The sequence below is a fragment of the Molothrus aeneus genome, chromosome 13 (assembly GCF_037042795.1).
Source record: "Molothrus aeneus isolate 106 chromosome 13, BPBGC_Maene_1.0, whole genome shotgun sequence".
In the NCBI taxonomy this organism is placed as follows: Eukaryota; Metazoa; Chordata; class Aves; order Passeriformes; family Icteridae; genus Molothrus; species Molothrus aeneus.
Window position 1 is genome coordinate 18,626,856 of NC_089658.1, and position 19,055 is coordinate 18,645,910.

General features: G+C 49.1%; 3 protein-coding genes and 4 non-coding genes across 7 annotated transcripts in view; 1 reads left to right on the top strand and 6 right to left on the bottom strand.

The window, feature by feature from the left end:
• The window catches only part of MAP2K1 (mitogen-activated protein kinase kinase 1), a 33,360-nt gene extending 24,519 nt beyond the window's left edge, over positions 1–8,841 (top strand). Inside the window, exons 6-11 of the mRNA XM_066558471.1 lie at positions 1,182–1,306; positions 3,396–3,603; positions 4,808–4,872; positions 6,060–6,121; positions 6,989–7,034; positions 7,929–8,841. Coding sequence (XP_066414568.1) covers positions 1,182–1,306; positions 3,396–3,603; positions 4,808–4,872; positions 6,060–6,121; positions 6,989–7,034; positions 7,929–8,042 — 620 coding nt within the window. The 3' untranslated portion in view covers positions 8,043–8,841. The remainder of the gene's footprint in view (positions 1–1,181; positions 1,307–3,395; positions 3,604–4,807; positions 4,873–6,059; positions 6,122–6,988; positions 7,035–7,928) is intronic.
• A 426-nt stretch (positions 8,842–9,267) lies between these two features.
• Positions 9,268–12,634, bottom strand: SNAPC5 (small nuclear RNA activating complex polypeptide 5). The gene is made up of 3 exons (XM_066558472.1): positions 12,525–12,634; positions 11,285–11,374; positions 9,268–10,776 (listed from the first exon to the last, which is right to left on the bottom strand). Exons 1-3 carry the CDS (start codon positions 12,612–12,614, stop codon positions 10,666–10,668), a joined length of 291 nt encoding a protein of 96 aa, XP_066414569.1. The 5' UTR covers positions 12,615–12,634; the 3' UTR covers positions 9,268–10,665.
• Positions 12,635–12,844: 210 nt separating this feature from the next.
• Positions 12,845–18,402, bottom strand: RPL4 (ribosomal protein L4). Its single transcript, XM_066558648.1, has 10 exons — positions 18,297–18,402; positions 16,853–17,024; positions 15,522–15,628; positions 15,054–15,192; positions 14,602–14,726; positions 14,242–14,371; positions 13,679–13,835; positions 13,459–13,542; positions 13,157–13,277; positions 12,845–13,083 (listed from the first exon to the last, which is right to left on the bottom strand). The coding sequence occupies exons 1-10, from the start codon at positions 18,297–18,299 to the stop codon at positions 12,925–12,927; spliced, it is 1,197 nt and encodes a 398-aa protein (XP_066414745.1). The 5' UTR covers positions 18,300–18,402; the 3' UTR covers positions 12,845–12,924.
• Positions 14,129–14,198, bottom strand: LOC136562395 (small nucleolar RNA SNORD18). The gene has a single exon (XR_010784512.1). It is a non-coding gene; the product is annotated as a small nucleolar RNA SNORD18 (small nucleolar RNA).
• Positions 15,257–15,356, bottom strand: LOC136562396 (small nucleolar RNA SNORD16). Its single transcript, XR_010784513.1, has one exon. It is a non-coding gene; the product is annotated as a small nucleolar RNA SNORD16 (small nucleolar RNA).
• LOC136562394 (small nucleolar RNA SNORD18) lies at positions 15,714–15,784 on the bottom strand. Its single transcript, XR_010784511.1, has one exon. It is a non-coding gene; the product is annotated as a small nucleolar RNA SNORD18 (small nucleolar RNA).
• LOC136562397 (small nucleolar RNA SNORD16) lies at positions 17,093–17,193 on the bottom strand. The gene has a single exon (XR_010784514.1). It is a non-coding gene; the product is annotated as a small nucleolar RNA SNORD16 (small nucleolar RNA).
• Positions 18,403–19,055: the final 653 nt, after the last annotated feature.

Below are 19,055 nucleotides of genomic sequence, written 5' to 3' on the forward strand. Positions count from 1 at the left end.
ATTGTTTTATTTTCCCCTCCCCATGGATCTTGCTCAGTGAGGCATAAACCTCCTGCATGGAGATCTTTGTCACATCAGTGTCCTCCTCCCGGGGACATCCCAGCCAAAGGGCAGCTCCTGGAATAGGTCTGTGCTTACAGGTGAAAAGCAAATGAAAATGTGACAGCCTATAGACTTCTGAGTCTGCTCTGAAGTGAAATCATGATTCTCTTTCTTCAAAACAATTTCCCAGTTCCCTTTTTTCTGCAGCATTACTCTGCCAATGTGGGCTGCTGGTTGCTTATTTTGATAATGGGTTGGAAATGACCAGCTAAGCAGTGAGATACAGTGAAAAACCTCCTTGCAGCTATAAAAGAAACACTAAACACTTGTTCCCTGTACCTTTGCATTCACAAAGAGCTGTTATTAGTTGCTAAGCTACCAGTGACCCTTATTAAATTTCCATTTAGGAACAGTGATGAATTCAAAATCATGAGGGGGCTCTGTCACAGGAAAAACACAACCTCCAATTATTTTAAATACACATTTTCAATAAGAGGAAAATTATTTTTTCAGAGCTTAAAAAAAAAAAAACCAAAAAAAAAAACCCCACCACACCCCAAATCTAAACCAATAAACAAACCAAACACCACCACCCCAAAAAACCCCAACAAACCCAAACCCAGAGAGCAAGATCCCACTCCAGGGAGTGTTTGGCCATAAGATGATTTATGCCTATGTAGATATGGAGGAATGACAGTGAGGCTGCTGTAATTTATTGACCTTTGTAAAATAAATATGTAGGGCCTCTTTATTGATCATTTCTAGGCAAAGCATAATCATTCAAGAGGATTTACACTGTTGTAAACTTATTTATCTCAATGGAGACCATTTATCTGCAAGGAGGATGGGGATGCCCAAACTTAAAAGCCAGGAAATAGGGTGAAGTCAAATAGTGTGAAATTAAAAAGCTGACAACCTTTTCTGCATGTGTAATTTTGAATATTTCTTTTTATTTATCTGTGGTTAAATAGAGAGTCTGTGAGGTGGGCCTGGGAGGGACCCAAATCTCTGATTATTGCCAGAGGAGGGCCAGAATTGTGTCACAGAAGGGAAGCAAAGGGAGGCACATGAGAATTCACCTTGCATTGTCAGATTTTCTGTTTTATCTCCTAAATCATCCTTTTTTTTTTTTTTTCCAGATGTTAAACCATCCAACATTTTGGTAAACTCTAGAGGTGAAATCAAGCTGTGTGACTTTGGTGTCAGTGGGCAGCTGATAGATTCCATGGCAAACTCCTTTGTTGGCACACGCTCCTACATGTCTGTGAGTACAGATTTAAATCCAGATTACACAGCTCTGAGTTTGTGAGGCTTGAGTTGTCCCAGTTCTGGTGATCAAACAAGAACCCACTGTTGCTGCTCCTGGTTCAGCTCTTCCTGTATTCCAGGAATATTCTGGTGTCACATCAGATTGTGTGTGTGGGGGAAGAGCTGTTGCAGGAAAAGCCAAAACCTGGACTGTTTATAACCCTGCAGAAGAGCTGGGGCTGTGTCTGCTCTGCAGAGCCCAGTCACTTGTTGCCTTTGGGGGTTGCACATGTTGTCTCCCAGAAAAGCCCAGGGTTTATGGTTTGCTTTCCTTGGGCTCAATTCCCATCCAGCATTTGCTGGGCTGGCTCTGCAGGCAAAGTGCAGCCACAGGAGAGATCCTGGCAGGGGGCAGGGAGTTAATGTGGGGCTGTTCCAGGCTGTTCTGTGTCCCTGGGCATGAGGAGCACCTTGGAAGCTCTTTCCAGACGAGCTCTCTGTGTGATTGCAGGCCCCAGCTCCTGGCAGAGGCAGCTCTCTCATTCTCACACACCTTTGCAGCACTCCACGAGCAGCAGCTCGTGTTCCCAGCTCTGGCTGGAGGATTAGAACTGTGTGGGCTTGGACTCACAGGGAAAAGCTTTAATGCTGGCTCTGTTCAGCAGGAGCCCTGCGTTGTCTTTGTGCCATTTCTCCTTGGTGACACACCTGAAACCAGGCTGGGGTTGAAGTTCTCACCTCTGGGGGCTGCTGCTAATGAGCAAAACCGAATCCACAGCTCAGCTCACCCGTGCTCCTGCCTTGCCCTGGCTCCTGCAGGAGCAGGGATGAGAGCCAAGTGCTCTCTGCCTTCAGTTTTCTTCAATTTGTTCTTTTTACAGGCTGAGGGTTTTACCTGGGGAGTTTTACTTTGCTCTCTGGCATCACAGACCAAGCCACAGGGGGGATTTTGTCCTGGTGGTGTCTGAAGGATCTTCTCTTGCAGTAGCTCCCTTTGCACACTTCTGTACACACAAAACCATACAGAATTATTGCATGCAAACATCCCTTTTTACCACATGGAGGTGTGGAAAAACAATACTGTTTAACTTGAACAGATCTCTAGATTTTAATGATATTTATATTTATATAACAAGTGCTCTCTCTGTTTCCTGCTCTTTCTCATCCACCCACCTTCCTTTACACTTACATTTTATGAAAATCTTGGGATTTGGACATTTCTGTTGCTGTCCAGCAGTTGTGTAGTTTGTCCAGATGGCTTTGGAACTGACTGAGGTGGGATACTGTAGAAAACTCAAATATCATCTCAGAAAATGCTACAAAACAAATTAAACAAAACTATCACCCCCTTATGGCAGAAGGAAGAGGCTTTACTGCATTCTCACATTCTCTGAGAGGGAGTTTCAAATTGCATATGTATTTTTCCAATATGTGCATGAAATCAGAAGAATCTGCACCATTTTGGTAAAATAGGAGCTTGATTTTAAAAAGAGTACAGAAAAATGAACGTTTTCTTTGAGAACTCTTAGTAAAAATGGATTTAAGGGTGAAGGAGATCAATGTATTAATAATTTCAGGAGCCATATTCAGCACTGAACATAGACTGACAAAGCAGGTGCAAAAATGAAGCAAAAGGAGTTGGTGCAGCACTCATCTGCTGGTTTTGGCAGAAGCAGGATGTGAATACACTGCTCAAAGCTGAGGATCTGTGAAGCAGTGGGACTGCAATAGTCAGATACACTTCTGATCATGATTCAGACTGACCAAAAAATCCCATACCTAAATACCTTTACAGTGGGTGAATCTCCTAAAGACAATACAAAATAGATTTTGCCTGCAGAGCCTTGTGTAAGAGTTCCATTAGATGTGTGCTAAAGAAATAAAACAGCACATAAGAGAATAATTCCTGAAGAGTCTCACACTTGTTTGCAGTGCCGGAATGTTTGAGGAACTTCAAGAAAATACCAAGAAGTCACTCATTTGAGCATGCTGTGCTAATAAGTTGGGGTTTCATGCTTTGATTGATCCAGGTTATTGCAGAATGTCATTTTTTGGTGCCTCCTTGTCACAGAGCTGCCTCTCCTCCCCTCCCCTGTGTTTTGCAGCCCGAGAGGCTGCAGGGCACTCACTACTCGGTGCAGTCAGACATCTGGAGCATGGGGCTGTCCCTGGTGGAGATGGCCATTGGCAGGTACCCCATTCCCCCTCCTGACTCCAAGGAGCTGGAGCTGATGTTTGGCTGCCCCGTGGAGGGGGATTCTCCAGTGACAGAGACCTCGCCCAGGCAAAGAGCGCCCGGCCGGCCCATGAGCTGTGAGTCACAGCCCTCACTCTGCTTTCCCTGCACCTTCAAGGTCCTTTTTGTCTGATCCTGGGCTGCACAGAGGGGATTTACACTCTCACAAATCAGGGGTGTGTTGGGCACCTGGCTCAGCTTCACTGTGGGGAGCCCTGTGGGAGCAGAGCACCAGAGACCCTTGGTGGTGGTTCTTGTGAGCAGCCCCAGCACGGAGATGCTGGAACCCTGGCTGTGAGAATTTCAGATTTCTGTGCTGCCAGGCACTGACCCCCAAGAGAACACTGCATTTGACCTGAGGCTGTGGAGAAGGCTTCCAAAATGGAATGACAGAACTGGGATTGTGGGTGTGGAGTTTGGATAGAAATGTGTAATGTCACATAGTAAAAAACTTAAAAGGTTTTAGAATATAACAAGATATAATAAAAAAGATATAAAAGATATATAGAAACAAGATATAAAAGATATAGATATCTCTACATATATAGATAGAATAAAGCAAGATATAAAAGATATATATAAAACAAGATAGAAGTTTTAGGGCAGAAGCTGGTCCTTCCTCTTCACCTTCTTCTCCATGGGTTTGGGTGATTTTGTGTAATTGGATAAAAAAGTCCACATTGTGAGCCACAAGTATTTAGTTATTAGGTTAAAAGTAAAAATAATTTAGGTGTAATTTCTTAATTAGACAGTTTGTCCTTAAAAAGCCTTGTAGAGAGAAAGATACAACTCCATTTTTAGTTTTTTAAAGTTCTGTGAAACTCACGATTTGTGAGACTATAATATAAATAAGAACTAATAAACGTCTGAGTCTGAACAAGAAACACCAACTCACACATTTAATCCCAACCTTAACAAAAAAAAACCCAAACTCCACAAAGTGGTGCCCTGTGTGAGGATCAAACTCACAACCTTCAGATTTCATAATCTGATAAAAAACTGATAAAAAACCAAACTCCATTCTGAGATCCCAGTCTGGTGCTCTGGTTTTCTCCAAGATGCTGATCCCAGTGCAGCAGGGTGATCCCAGTGAAGTGAATGCTTTGGGTCACACCTGGAAATGTCTCCTTGCATGAAAGCATTTCCCTGTGGCACCTTTTCCCTGTAAATCTGCTGGGTGCCAGAAGTGTCAGACCTGGGTTTCCTACAGCACCCCTAAAGCCATGGAGGGAGAGTGACACCGATCCCAATTTCTCCCATTTCTCTCCCATTTCTTCCCAGCCTATGGATCAGACAGCAGACCCCCAATGGCAATCTTTGAACTTCTGGATTACATCGTCAATGAGGTAATTTATACATTTAAAAATCTGCACTTCACAACTGTAAACTCTGAAAGAATTCCTGGAATTTGGGGTTAGTGCTGCTTAGTCTGGTTTAGCCTTATGACTGAGTCACAATTCTCTTCTCTTTCAAATGGCTAAGCTCCAAGGCTACTTGGAGATTCGTATTTTAGAATGGGTTGTTTGCAGTATTTTCACAAGTACCACTGAAATTTGTGTGACTCCACTGCTTGTGTTCTTCAAAAAAAGAAAAAAGCATGCTCCTGTTAGCTGTCATTTGTAGCAGCTGGATAACAATTGTTGCAGCTGGATGAATTATTGAGAACTGTCCAGCTCACCCATTTGAAAGGCACAGTTGGTGTCTGGGTCCCTGCATTGCCTGTGCCACTGATAAATTGATAAATTGCTTCTGTAACTCATCTGCTTGCACAAGTCTCTCAGATTACAAATCTGTTTTGCATATTATATAAACCCCAATCTGCCAGCACTGACTCTGGGGATGGAGTTAGCATTGAATCACTTCAGCTGCTGTGGTCCTGTATTGCAGCATCCCTGAGGGGGCCAGTTTGGGCTGAAGAGCTGCAGTAATTCAGAGTTTGGCACAAGATTTTCTTGTGCCACCTCTGATTTAGCACAAACTTCTTCAGCAGGAGCTGCTCCCTCCAGCACAGGCTGTGCTCCAGTGAGGGAGGGGTGCAGGCCTTGTCACTGCTCTTTGCATAAAATTAACTGAGTGTAAGGATGGGAACTTATCCCTGATCCTGTGGCCAGGTCCTGGAGGATGAGGCAGTGATGTACAGGTTTATGCAGTTCCCCTTCTTTGTTTGTCAGAATTCTGTCTGAATTCAGAGCCTGAACCAACTCATTCCCAGGGCCAGAAAACTGACATCAAAAGGATTATGGAGCTAATGATGTGCAGGGCATCTTCCCTCGCTGCTGTGGAGAATGACAGGGTGCTAATTAGTGCTCTGAGCCTTCTTTAATGAGAGCTGAGGCTGTGCTCACCCCATCCAGGTGTGTGTGTGGAGAAAATGGAACAACCAACCAACCAAAACCCAACAAAACCCACCCCACACCAGGAAAAGTCTGGTTTAGAGTAATAACCCAGAGCAGCCAGGGACATTTACCTGTCCCACACTGGAACATTATGCTGAATGATGGCTGATTTAAAAAACATATTTATTTATTTACAGCCACCTCCAAAACTGCCCAATGGTGTCTTTGGTTCTGAATTTCAAGATTTTGTTAACAAATGGTGAGTATTTTCTCTATTTTCTGTGTGGCTGAGTGACAGGGGGACGCGCTGGGCTCAGCTTTGTCTGTCAGGCACCTGGCAATCAGAGTCCCTGCTCCAGGCCAGGGCAGATGTAAGGATTGCAATCAGCATAATCAATCCTCTTTGGGTGTTAATTGTCTCAAGTTCATCTCTCAGGCATCAGGTGCATCCAGAGGAGCCCCAAGGCTGGGGGAGATTCCCCTCTTTAGCCCTGAATTTCTGCAGCTCAGAGCAGTCCTTGGGGAGTGGCCCCAGCACTGACAGCTTCTGCAAGGCTCAGGCACCTCCTCCTGCACTGCTGGGCCATGGGGTGCACAATCCTGCAGGCTCCAGGTGTTTTTCCTTGCCCATGAGCCAGCACCTTCATCCCAGCAGCCATTCCCCCATGTCCTCACTTCCCCAGCTGCACCTCAGTGGTGCCAGGACTGAACCAGTGCTGAGGGAACGGCTCAGTGCAGTTCAAAAGTTTGTTTATTTATCAAATATCTGTATTTACAGCTTCCAAAAGGAAGGGCAGTCATGCAATAGCTCCACTTGATCCTGAGCTTGAAGAGACTTGGGGCAAAGAAATGTGAGGGATAAAGGGGTTCATGTTGTTTTAGTTGAAATGGGATTTATCTCCCCAGCTTGGTTTAGACACTCATCAGTCTCAGACAACTCAGGATTTCTTACCTGGAGCTGTGGAACCCACAGAAGGGAACTGCAGGCTCCCATCTCCTCTGAGAGGCACCTGGTGCTTTTATTGAGTGGTGTCAGACCAGAGCAGTCCAACCAACAGGACACAACTGGAGCCTTATTTTAAAAGATATTGGAGTGTAACTTGTGCACCACTTTGTGTTTTCCCAGTTTAATTAAGAATCCTGCTGAGAGAGCCGACTTGAAGCAGCTGATGGTGAGTGAAGGTTTTTAACTTGATCTAAAAGCCCCTTCCCAGGCGGGTTGGATTCCTCAGCTGGCCCAGAGCAGGTCAGAGCAGTGGCCTCGAGGGTGGCTGGTGGCCCATGAGCAGCTCAGTTTGGGCAGGAACAGCTTTTCTGAGTTAGAGATCAAGGGGCTGCAGGGGCTCCTACAACAGGGACTGTCAAGGAGACCAAAAGCCTGGTGGGCTGTGGAGTCTGGCATTTGATAATCACAATGGGTGACTTAAATTAATTAACAAAAGAATTCTCTCTTGAGTCTATTAGTTAATAATAAAGTATTGATTAATACTTTTAGGAAGACAAAAGAATAAAGCTCCACATACCATATGGACTAATTAAATACATTTTTAATCATCTGTTGTGAAACACAAGATTTGTCACTTTTTTTATAGCTTTGTCTGGCAAAGTCTGTAGAACTCAGCACACATCCTGCATTTTTCTCTGTGTGAAATAACCAGATCAGTCTCAGAGCGTCTTTTTATGGTTTTAAGTGTAATGCCAGGACTTCAGTTGTACTGCAGAAAATTAGGTTTTCCCTGCCCTGACCCTGCTGCACAATAATGGTGCAAAATGCAAAGAGACTCTTTTTATCACAAAAAGCCTTTTAGTGCCCAGGTAGACACTTTCCAGAGTATTACCCTGAGTGGCTGAGCCACATCCTCATCATTTCTGTGGTGCAGAGGCACTGGCAGGATTCCTCTGGGACACTTTGCCTGCTGCTGGCTGTTCCCTTTCTGTGGGAATTTCTCCATGTGCTCTGTAAAGTTCCACAGCTCGGTGGCTCCAAGTGGATTTATGGGTGCTCCTGAGGGCTGCTGCAGAGCAGCCTGAGGGCTGCCACCCTGACCCTGTTCTCCTGTGCCCAGATCCATGCTTTCATCAAGAGATCCGAGGCGGAGGAGGTGGATTTTGCGGGGTGGCTCTGCTCCACCATCGGCCTTAACCAGCCCAGCACCCCCACGCACGCCGCCGGCGTCTGAGCCCGGGGCCAGCTCCTGGACTGTACCTCTGGCGACAACCACGCTCTCCTGGTCCTCTCTCCTCAGCTTGTACCTGTTCCAACATGTATTTCACCTCTTGAGGAAGAATGTCTTGATAGCATGTGCCAAAACGGTTTTAAATCTCGTCCTAAACTAATTGGTATCGTTCCGGGTTCCGTCGTTCACTGACCAAATGTAAGCTGTGTAAGTTCCAGTGCTTGCTGACTTTAGGTGATTATGGATATTCTTTCTTAATGAAAATATCACTGGGGCAGGGGGGGTTGGCCCCTGGCTTGTTTGAACTTTATCAAGACTCTTTGTAAATCGTTGGTACTTCAATCATGCTTTCCCCGAGCGCCTGGGCTCGGGATCGGGATGCTCCGAGCCTGTCTGTGAGCATGCTTTGCTGCTGCCCAGCTGTTCCCAAAAGTTAGGCTCCAATTTTGCTGTTGTCTAGAGACCTCTCTCTTTGCAGGTGAAGAAGGCAAGAGCTCTGCATTTCTCAGAATGCACAGGGCAATATTCTAATTGTAGACTTGTTCATATTTCTATATTTATTTTTCGAACATATCATCATCCTTGGATTTAGTGATGTATGTCTTTCTAATTGATTTTTAAAAGTTAGTTCTTGGAAGTGTCCTATGGAATCAAGACAATGATCCAAGCACTTTGCTTTCTTTTAACCTAAAGAGTCATGACAACTGTGTTTAGTGTCTAAAAGTGTATGAAAAATCCTTTATTGTTTTATTCTCTCAGATGTTTAGCAATGGGTTCTCTTAATAAATATATTATCAAGTAACTTCTTGAAGCTTTTTTTAAAACTTGACCAAGGCTTTTAATCTGGTCACTGCACTATAAATTTCAGCTCTTTGAAAGGATGCTTTGGATGAGGAAATGCCAGAAATTCTTCCCCAGAAGGAATCCCCATCAGAGGGCCCTGAACTTCCACATGGCCAAAGGATCAGGTATCAAAGGGCTGGCACAGCCCTGGCTCAGCAGAGGCAGGAAATGACTCATGGACAATCCAGGCCTGTCCTGGCTGCAGGGAGACCTGAAGTGACAGCTGGGAGGGTGTAAATTAAACTCTTTCCTGAGCTCTACCTACCCCCAGCAAACAGAGCCTTTTGCTGTGTGCTGAAAGAAACGCACAGCGAGGTTTGGGAGGCTGAACTCCCACTTTGGGTTGTCCCCCCAGACAACAATAACTTGGGCACTGCAAGCACAGTTGTAAGGACAGCAGGAAAAGAACTTTATTGGAACATGCACTAGAACTGGGCTGTTCAAATCCAAAAGCACTCGTTCACAAAAGCAGCAGGAATTCTATCCATGAAAACTACTCCGGACCATGCTGGGCACAAATAACATTTTTCAACAGTCAGAATTACCCTTTGGAGTTGAAATGTGCCAAGAAAGGCCAGGATGGCTCCTGAGCTCCTCCCAAAGCAGCTCTTCACACACAGCACTGCAAGGGCTTGCATGACCGTGGCAGTTTTGGCTCAGACTTTTGGGGGCTTTTTACCTGTCAGGCTTGGGAAAGTTTTGTTAAACAATCTCTTCACTCCTGTTCTGAATTCCTTCATTAAGACATCCAAAAGCCAAATAGTTTTTAGTACAGGATGAAGCCACATTTACAGCCCAACAGTTTCCATTGGTACAAACCAAACAAGAGCCAAATTAACACTCATTAAACAGTGGCAGGAATTCACTAGAGGCTGAATGTCAGTTCTGACCACCCCCAGGACACCAGACACTTTTCCAAATGCAAAAATTGTGGAGATTTCACATCACTTTCCATTTATAACTAAGTTCTTAAACTCCTCATGCTCCTCCTTGAGAATCACATGAAAGCAGGCGACCTGGCCTTGATTTATGAGGTTACAATGAGAGAAAAATAACACCAATTTAAGAGTATTAGCTTAGTACAAGCACCACAGATCATTTCTTAGTCTATCTGTGGACAAATGAAAGGCTCCTTGGCTGCTGCTCTGAAGGAGCAGAAGTAGAAAGTCCTTCTCTGGGACAGACTGACAGAACTGAAGAGCACCAGGGGGACAGAGAGACCTCCCTGCTGTGCCCAGAACTGGGCTGACACTGGGAGGACTCTGGGAGTAACTCCAGCTTCCCGTGGAACTGAGAACACAGCAGCTGCAGGCCGGAGGCAGCCCTGGACACATCTTTCCTCACCTGTATCTTAAACTGCCAGTTTAGGCAAATGAGGTTAGAATGTAATCACTGGGGCAGCAGCAGCTCCAGGACCTGGATTTGTTTCTCACATCAGGAAGTGAGAACAGACAAGTTATTGCTTTAGTGCATGTGTTAATTGGTCTGGTTGATCATTTGCTTCTCCCTTCCACATACAGAGATGTTGTAAGAGCTACATTAGGTTTGAAATGTGGAATGGATTATGCTACATATTTGTGCAGCAGATTTTCATTCTCTCAGTATCTGAGTCAAGATGTGCCCAGGCTGGGAAGTTCCCGTGTTCAGTGTCACTGCCCTCAACTCTGATATGTCAAACAGTTCATACCCACACAGCACAACATGGAAATCACTTGGTGAGTTTCAGATGAATGAAGAAGAAATTCCTGAGTCTGTATTAAAAACCATCTCTGATTTTTTTCTCTCAAGAATCAGATTCCTCCTCCTCTTCCTCCTCCTCCTCTTTATCGTGCTGAAGACTGAGGTGTAACTCAGTTTGATTGATGGCAGCCTCATTGTCCATCTGCCCAAGAGTCTGTCAGAGAAAAGGGCTGATTACCAAACCTAGCACAGACACCAAACATTTCTCATTCACTGTTAGACCTGTGCAGTCACTGCTAATTAAAGATCCCAGAGCTGGAACTGAGAGCCCAGCACAGCCACAAGGCCCTGATCTCCATGGCAAAGCTGCACCTGGGCCAGGCTGGCCAGGTATTTATTGAGTGAAAACCTGCAGCACCTGTGCCTCCATCCCCAGCACCGGTGCCACCCCAGGGTCACAAGCATTAAACAGAACATTTAACACCTGGGGAACTGAGGCTACAGCACACAGGTATTTCCCAATCCCCCTGGAAACACCGTGCTGCTTTTGGGGATGGGAAAAGGTGAAACCCTCAAAACACCAGCAGCAAAACTGACATTTTACAGCTGAGCTTTGCAGTGATGAGAAGCATCAATGAGGTGACACGAGGAGAACCATGCAGAGCTCTGCTCATGCTGCCAGCCAGCCGTGGAGCCCCCTCCGAGCCCAGGGACCCCCTTACCTGCTGAGTGTCCTCGGCCAGGGCTGGCAGGGCCACGGGCACGTTCTCCTCACCGGCCCTGATCATGGACTGCAGCGCCAGCTCCTCCACCTGCAGGGACCGCACTGAGCACTGCCGGCACTGGCACCATGTCCCGGCACTGTCACCATGTCCCGGCACTGGCACCATGTCCCCGGCACTGGCACCACGTCCCCGGCACTGGCACCACGTCCCCGGCACTGGCACCACGTCCCCGGCACTGGCACCACGTCCCCGGCACTGGCACCATATCCCCAGCACTGGCACCGCACCCCGGCACTGGCACCATATCCCCGGCACTGGCACCATATCCCCGGCACTGGCACCATATCCCCAGCACTGGCACCATATCCCCGGCACTGGCACCACGTCCCGGCACTGGCACCACGTCCCAGCACTGTCACTGTATCCCCGGCACTGGCACCATATCCCGGGCACACCCCCCCACCTGACCCTGCTTAACACTTCCCACTCTGAACTCTGGGCTTTTGTACCTGTTAAAGTTTTGTTAAATCTTGTGCAATTCTGTTCTAAGAATTGAATCTTTCCTTTATTATGATATGCATGAGTCTCTAAACCCAAGTAGTCTTCAGTTCCACTCCTCCAACTATCCCTTCTCCATCCATCAGCTAAGGCATTTACCTCTTAGTGATGTATCATACTCACAATTAAATTTATCTCTTAATGCACCCTACATACACTCACATTTACTTCTTAGAGAGGTATCCTAAGCACACTCACGTTTCTCTCTTAATGTACTCCACATACATTCACATTTACCTCTTAGAGAGGTATCCTGTGCACACTCACATTTATCTCAGTGTATCCTACATACATCACACATTTACCACTTACAGACATATCCTACATACACTCACACTTAATTTATCTCTTAATGTACACATACACTCACAATTACAGGTACCTCTTACAGGTGTACCCTACACACACTCACAATTAAATTTACCTCTTTGAGATGCACCCTGCACAGTTACATTTACCTCTCAGAGCACAGTAGATGGATCCCCCTTTCCCAGACCACCTGTGAGCAATTCCCCGCTCCCGCCCCCAGCCCCGCCGGGGCGCAGGGCCCGTCCCCTGGCGGAGCGCGGCCGCGCAGGGCTGAGGGGCAGGCCCGGCCGCGCAGGGCTGAGGGGCAGGCCCGGCCCCGCCGCTCCCGGCCCCAGGCCGCCCCCCGCAGCCCCGGGCTGTCCCCGCGCACCCGCAGCCGGCGGAGCTGGTCGTGCAGCGCCGCCTTGACCCGCAGCAGCGTCTCCTCCTCGCGGCGCAGCTCCTGCAGCCGGCTCAGCATCGTCCCCGCCGGGGCGCCAACCGCCCCGCCCCCTGACGTCACGGCCCGCCCGCCTGACGTCACACCGCCGCAGCCGCGCGCAGCAGCCGCCCCCGCGCGGCCACCGCCGGTCACTGCACCCGCGGGCCCGGCCCCCGCCACGCCGCCTTCCTCCGCCTCCTCCTCCTCCTCCTCCTCTCCCCGGAAGTTTCCGTTCGAACGCCTGCTCGCACACGCACACCCGACACGGCTTTCTGTATTCCAACAACGTTTATTAGGGACAGCCCGCGGGCACAGCCCCCGCGGGGACCCCGGGGCAGCACGGCCGCGGTTACGCCTTGGCCTCGGCCTTCGCCGCGGGCTTGGTGGCCTTGGCGGCCTTGGCTGTCTTGGCCTTCTTGGCAGGGGGTTCTGCCTTGGGTGCAGCCGGGGCCTTGGCAGCTGCCAGCTTGGCCTGGGCCTTGGCTTTCTTCTCTTCCTTGAGCTTGTGCTAGAACAGACAGAGGGATGATGAGTCAGGGCACCACCTGCACCCCAGCCCCGGCCCCGGCAGCCCCACTCACGTTCTGCGCGTGCCGCAGGATGGTGTTGCGCCGCATGGTTTTGGCGTACGGGTTCAGCTTGATCATGATTCTCAGGTTCTTCAGCGGGTTCTTCTTCAGGACCCTGCGCTGAATCTTCTTCCTGAAAAGCACAGCCATGTTGTATCATCAGAATATCCTGCAATGCCACTTCTGCTAAATTCTCACTGAAATCTGGACAACTGCTATTCCTTGTGTTTATACCCAAAATTTGGAAATCCCAGTCTGAAACCAATTTCAAACGTCCCTGCACAGCCTTTGTTCATTTAAATCAAATCACTCACTTTGGAGCACGCAGGGCCTTCTGGATTTCCTGGCTCCTCATGATTCTTCCAATATCCGTATTGGTCATCTTGTGCATTGGCAGGCTGCGAAATCAACATTCAGAGTGTGAGTGGGTGACACAACCATGGCTAATTCACCACAACCAGGCATTCAGGAGCAAGTCCCAGTATCCCTTTTCCTGGGAAAGGGGAAACCTTCCTGCCCCCCCGGCTGACTCACTTGTAGTCGCTCTTGAGCGTGGCTGCCTTGCGCCAGGTGCCGTACAGATCGTCCAGCTTGCGGAACGCGCTCTCGGTCCAGATGCAGAAACGCCCCACGTGGCCCCCGGGAGCGAGGCGCAGCAGGTTCAGCTTGCTCACATTCAGCAGAGTGATTCCTGCAGGAAAGCAGGCAAAGCAACACCTTCAGCTTGTGATCAGAATTGGGGAATGTGAGGCTAAGCAGTAGACAAGATGGAGAAAGAGATTGGGGTTTTTGGCTTTGACACTACAGAGCTGCACACATCTCTCTGTATGAACATCTACTGTATTTTAAATTAACTACAATAAGCCTTTTTCCAGTGGCAACCTAACCAGCCTCATTTTTAACTGCCCCAAACACAGCTGAGGGCTGGAACAGCTGCAATTGAACATCACCCCAGCAGGTTCTTACAAAGATCAACCACTGCAGGCAGTCAGAACTTCCACCCAATCATGTGTTTCAGAAACACGGACCATGAAGTGGAATCTCATCATCGCAGGCAGTGTCCCAATAGAGGAGTGAGTGTGTCCCAGGTTAGTTACCAGGGATGTTCCGGAAAGCTCTGATGATGCCGTTGTCCTCGTTGTAGATGATGCAGGGTCCCCTGCGCTGGATGCGGCGGCGATTCCTCATCTTGCCCTTCCCGGCCCGCATGCGCTGGGAGGCGTAAACCTGGGAAAAGCAGAAAATGAACATCCCAAGAGCCCACAGCCCAGCAGCCAGACCCAACACACTGCGCGGTCAGAACTTCACCATCGTCACTGCGGATCTGCAACACGGACCGGTGAGACGTTCATCATTCTCCAGGGTCAAAATACAGAACTACTTTGAATTCCTACTCTAATAACTGCACAGCTGAATCACCTGTGTTCTGCCCTTCAGATCACACCTTCCCAGCTCACCTTTTTGATGTCATTCCAAGCTTTAAGCTTCTTCAGGAGGAGAACAGCTTCCTTGGTTTTCTTGTAGCCCTCAACCTTGTCCTCAACAACCAGAGGAAGTTCTGGAATCTCCTCAATGCGGTGGCCTAGACAGGATTTCACAAGACACTCAGTGCTGCTCAATGACCTTGGCTGGACCCATTCCTCAAGGTTATTGCTTTGTATATTCATAAATGACGTATGATAAATTAAATTCAGGATAGAAATTCACGAAATGAAGTGAGGTACAGTAACCAGAGCAGTGAAGTTCCAGTGGTGTCTTACGGGTCTCACACAGGACTTTGTGTACCTGAGCGTTGGGTAGATCTTTGCCTCCATGAACAGAAATCAAACTGCACTCCAAGACTCCATCTAAGCCACCACAAGTACCCAACGCTGGCTCAGACAAACAATTGCAGAGACAGAGTTCTCACCTTTAGACATGACCAGAGCTGGCAGGGCAGAGGCAGCCAGAGCAGAGCAGATGGCGTAACGCTTCTGCATGATGTTCACCCTGCGGTGCCAGCGCCGCCAGGTCTTGGTCGGGGCGAACATGCGGCCGCCGCGACACATCTGGGAGCTGCAGTTAAGGACAACTTTTTAGAGCTTTCTTGTCCCAAAGTGACTCTTTATTGCTTGCTCAGCATTAATGGGTCGTCAACCACCTGTGCCAGGATTCTGACAGCAGGCAACTGTCCCTGGGCACAGGGTAAGGCGCAAATTACGACATCATGGCAAGACAGAACGGGTCGTGTGGTTTGAGAGCAGGAATCACATCAGATCAAGTCTGAGCTGCAGCCATTACCTCAAGAAAAAGATTCCATCTCACATTTAGATAATTAAAAACCTTTCTGCTGGTTGAGTTCAGTGCCCCCAAAGCCAGCACAGCCATGGAAGGATACATTGCCAAAGGCACCCTGGCCAGAGCGGTGAGTGCCACCACCCCGGACACGCGGGATTCGAGCAACAGCTCTGCCAGTACCCCATGATTCAGCACTGGTCTGGTGACCTGCAAGAGAGAGAGACATCGTGAGGGTCATTCAGGTGACATCACTGCCATCTCCTGCAGCCAGAGGGAGGCTGAGCTCAGGGCACTGATCAGAACTTCCACCCAATCATGTGTTTCAGAAACACGGACCAATGAAGTGGAATCTCATCATGTCAGCATAACAAATCTTCATCAGGAAAACTTAATCCTAGTCAATTAATGTACCTGATTCTAACCTGATCTTTAAGACACTGATTTTAAGCTTGATCCTCAATCTGGAGGTCTGACTTGGTACTGCTATACCTAGCAAGTTAGGATGTTTGTGTGAAACTTAGAAATAAGGTTTAAAAGGCATGTTCCTAGCACAGACTTCTTGGGAAGCAGAAGTTATCTGCACAAACAACAGAAGCAAACCTAACAGATGTCCATTTGCAGTTTTTCCTTGGAGAATGCCTCAAGCAAGTCTCATGAGGTCAATGTAGAGCAAGGATTTCACCTGGAACACTTTCAGCCATGTTATGTTTTTCCTGCAATGATGATTTTATCTGAAGACTGTGATACCTCCAGCAATGTGCACTTCAAGCAAGACCACAGAATACCCCAAAATACCACCTTGACACTCCTCAGAATAATAAAACTGCTGCATTTAAAACCACACTGTTAACAACTGGCCTTGCCTTCTACACAGAACCCCATGGATAAGCATTTCTCTTATCCCAACTCCAGCTTTATTTCCATGTGAGCCCCCATGCAGTGCAGCCCTGATGCCTTGTGAAGGCTGGCCTAGAACAGAGGCTAGATGGAGTTAAACAGTAAAGTAGGGAGGCTTATTTATTAGGAGGCTTCAATGGATCCACCTCAGGCAGCACAAGAGCCCAGCCAGGGCTGCACCCAAGATGAATCAAAATGGTCACAAAAATGGACGCCTGGTCACAGGGTCTCACAGTTTATAAGTTTTGGTCTATTAGCATGTTGGAGTTAATTGTCCAAGTCTAGCTTTAGCCCATGCAGTCCCATCCTTCTTGTTTTTCTCTCTTCAGCTCATGTTGCTTGTGCTCTTGGGCCTGAGGTTTGGATCATTTGTCCTTGGTGCCCAGCTGGAGCAGGAATTGTTTTGTGTCCCTGCTCTGCACACAGAGCTCCCCATCCCCTGATGTGAAGCTCAGACTAAAGCAGTGCACACCCTACAGCAGCACAGAACCTGAACACCACGCAAGCCGACGCTGAGGCCGTGCCCAGGCGTACCTGCGAGCTCGCTGACGGCGTAGGGCTGCCGGTTGTTCTTGCGCAGGTTGGTGTGCACGAAGTTGACCACGTCAGGCCGGATGGGCGCCTTGAACACGGCGGGCAGCGTCACGTTCTTGCCCGATGCCTCCCCCTTCTCGGAGTACACGGAGATCAGCGGCCGAGCGCAAGCCTGGGGAAGCACAAACGCCCTCAAGTACAAAGCCAAGTGAATTCTTGGTGTGGGCAGCCCTCAGATATTGCTCAGAACCGAGGAGTCGTCAGCTCGGCAGTGCCAGCACACTGACAGCAGGCAACTGTCGCTGGGCACTGGATAAGACGCAAATTACGTCATCACAGCAATACTGTACTGCAAAGCTCACCTCCAGAAAACTACACCTGCAGCCCCGAGGAATTTATACAATTCAGCCTCTAGGCCCTATAATAAACCCCTTAAAAAGTACTCGCCACGTATTATTTAAAAAACCCACCTGTGTTAACCAAACATTTGTAATTCGATTTAAAAAATACCGTAATCAGCTCATCAAACAGTGTCAGAGGACACTGAACAACCCCTGGTGCTTTAAAATTGTGCACTGAAAAATTAAGCTGCTCTCAGCACCAGCTGCCTGTCAAAAGGCTGAAAGGATGCCCAAAAATAGCCAGAGGATGAGCAGCACCCTTTAAAAAACAATGTTTTAGCATTATATTGTGTCGGTTGTTAATTAATCTGGTTGTAACTGTACAGGCAAAGCATTTTGCTTCCCCTTTCCATCTGCAGTTAATTTTAGAGGTATTAAAATACTCCAGAACTCTAAACTAACCAGCTAATAGCAATGTAAGGGCCATTTCTGCATGTGACACTGGTCACAAGCAAGGCTCTGGCCCCTGGTGTTAACCCAGAGACCCCAACACAAGCAACAAACTTGACCAGGATGAAGGCATCAGAGCACAATCTGAGCTGTACTGGCAAGAAAAATTGTTCATTTGGAACCTGATTCTAGACCAAGGCCTCTTAAAACCTGTTTTGCAAGAAAAAAAGGTTAATAAAAGAAATATATACAAGCCGTTCTTCCCACTCTACATGGGCCCAAACACTCCCGTAAGGCCTGTTTCGCTTTAGATAAATACATCAGGAAACTACAAAGCGCTGCTAGACGGTGATGGGGACCTATCCCATCCCTTTTCGTGCCCAAGGAAAGGAGAACTTTGGGCCGACCACGCCGAGCTCCCTCCCGCGGCCTTCCCGGCCCGGCCCCGCTCGGTCGCTCACGGGCTCCACGCGGCCGCCGAGCACTGACGGGCCCAAAATGGCGGCCGCGCGCCCCACGCCGCCAGCACGGCCCCCGAGCTGCCCGTGGCTCGGCCCTGCCCGCTGGGCCCGGCTCTCCGGGGCTGCCCCCGCTGCCCTCCCCGCTCCCCCCCGGGCCCCGCTGCCCCGAGCCGGGGCCAGCGCTCCCCTCACCATGGCGGCGGAGCTGCTCGTGCGGCCGCCCGCCTGCGCCGCGCCCCGACCGGAAAAGGAAGGACTCGTCACTCTCCCGTCACTACGTCTATGTCCCTCCGCCTTCTGACAGCCGCTCCTGCCGCGCCGGCCGGTCAACCCCCGACACCCAGTCCAAGTTCCGGACCGAGCTCCAGCCCCGGTCCCAGTCTCTATCCAAGTCCCTTTGGCCCCGTCGCGCCCATCCCGAGCTCTTCGGGCGCCTTTGTCCCGCTCAGTTCCCAGCCAAAGCAGGGACTCTGTTCCGGCGGAGGGATCCAGCGTGACGCGTCACCCTCCCCTCACAGACATCGCGTAGCGCCGGCGGGCGGGAGGTTCGACTGTGGCGGGCGGCGATGGCGGCGGAGCGGCGGCGCCAGGCGGGCGGCGGCCTGAGCGGGTTCCTGCTCCGGTGAGGGTCGGGGCTGCTCCCGGGGCTGAGCGGGCTCCTGCTCCGGTGGGGATCGGAGCTGTTCCCGGGGCTGTCTGGGCTCTTACGGATTCGGGGTCGCTGCCTGGGGGGGGTCTCCGCTGCTCTGCTAAGGGAGGTCTGGCCCTGCTTGTGGGGAGGCTACTGAGGCTCCGGTTGTAGTCTTGGAGTGTTTAATGTATGTGGGTAATGATGCGGTTTAACGAGGAATGCTGAGGGGAAAGGTGTATATCAACATTCTCTTTTCTTTCAGGATACGTGAAGAAGGAAAGGACGGTATCCCTGAACATCCCTATATCTATGAGGTAAAA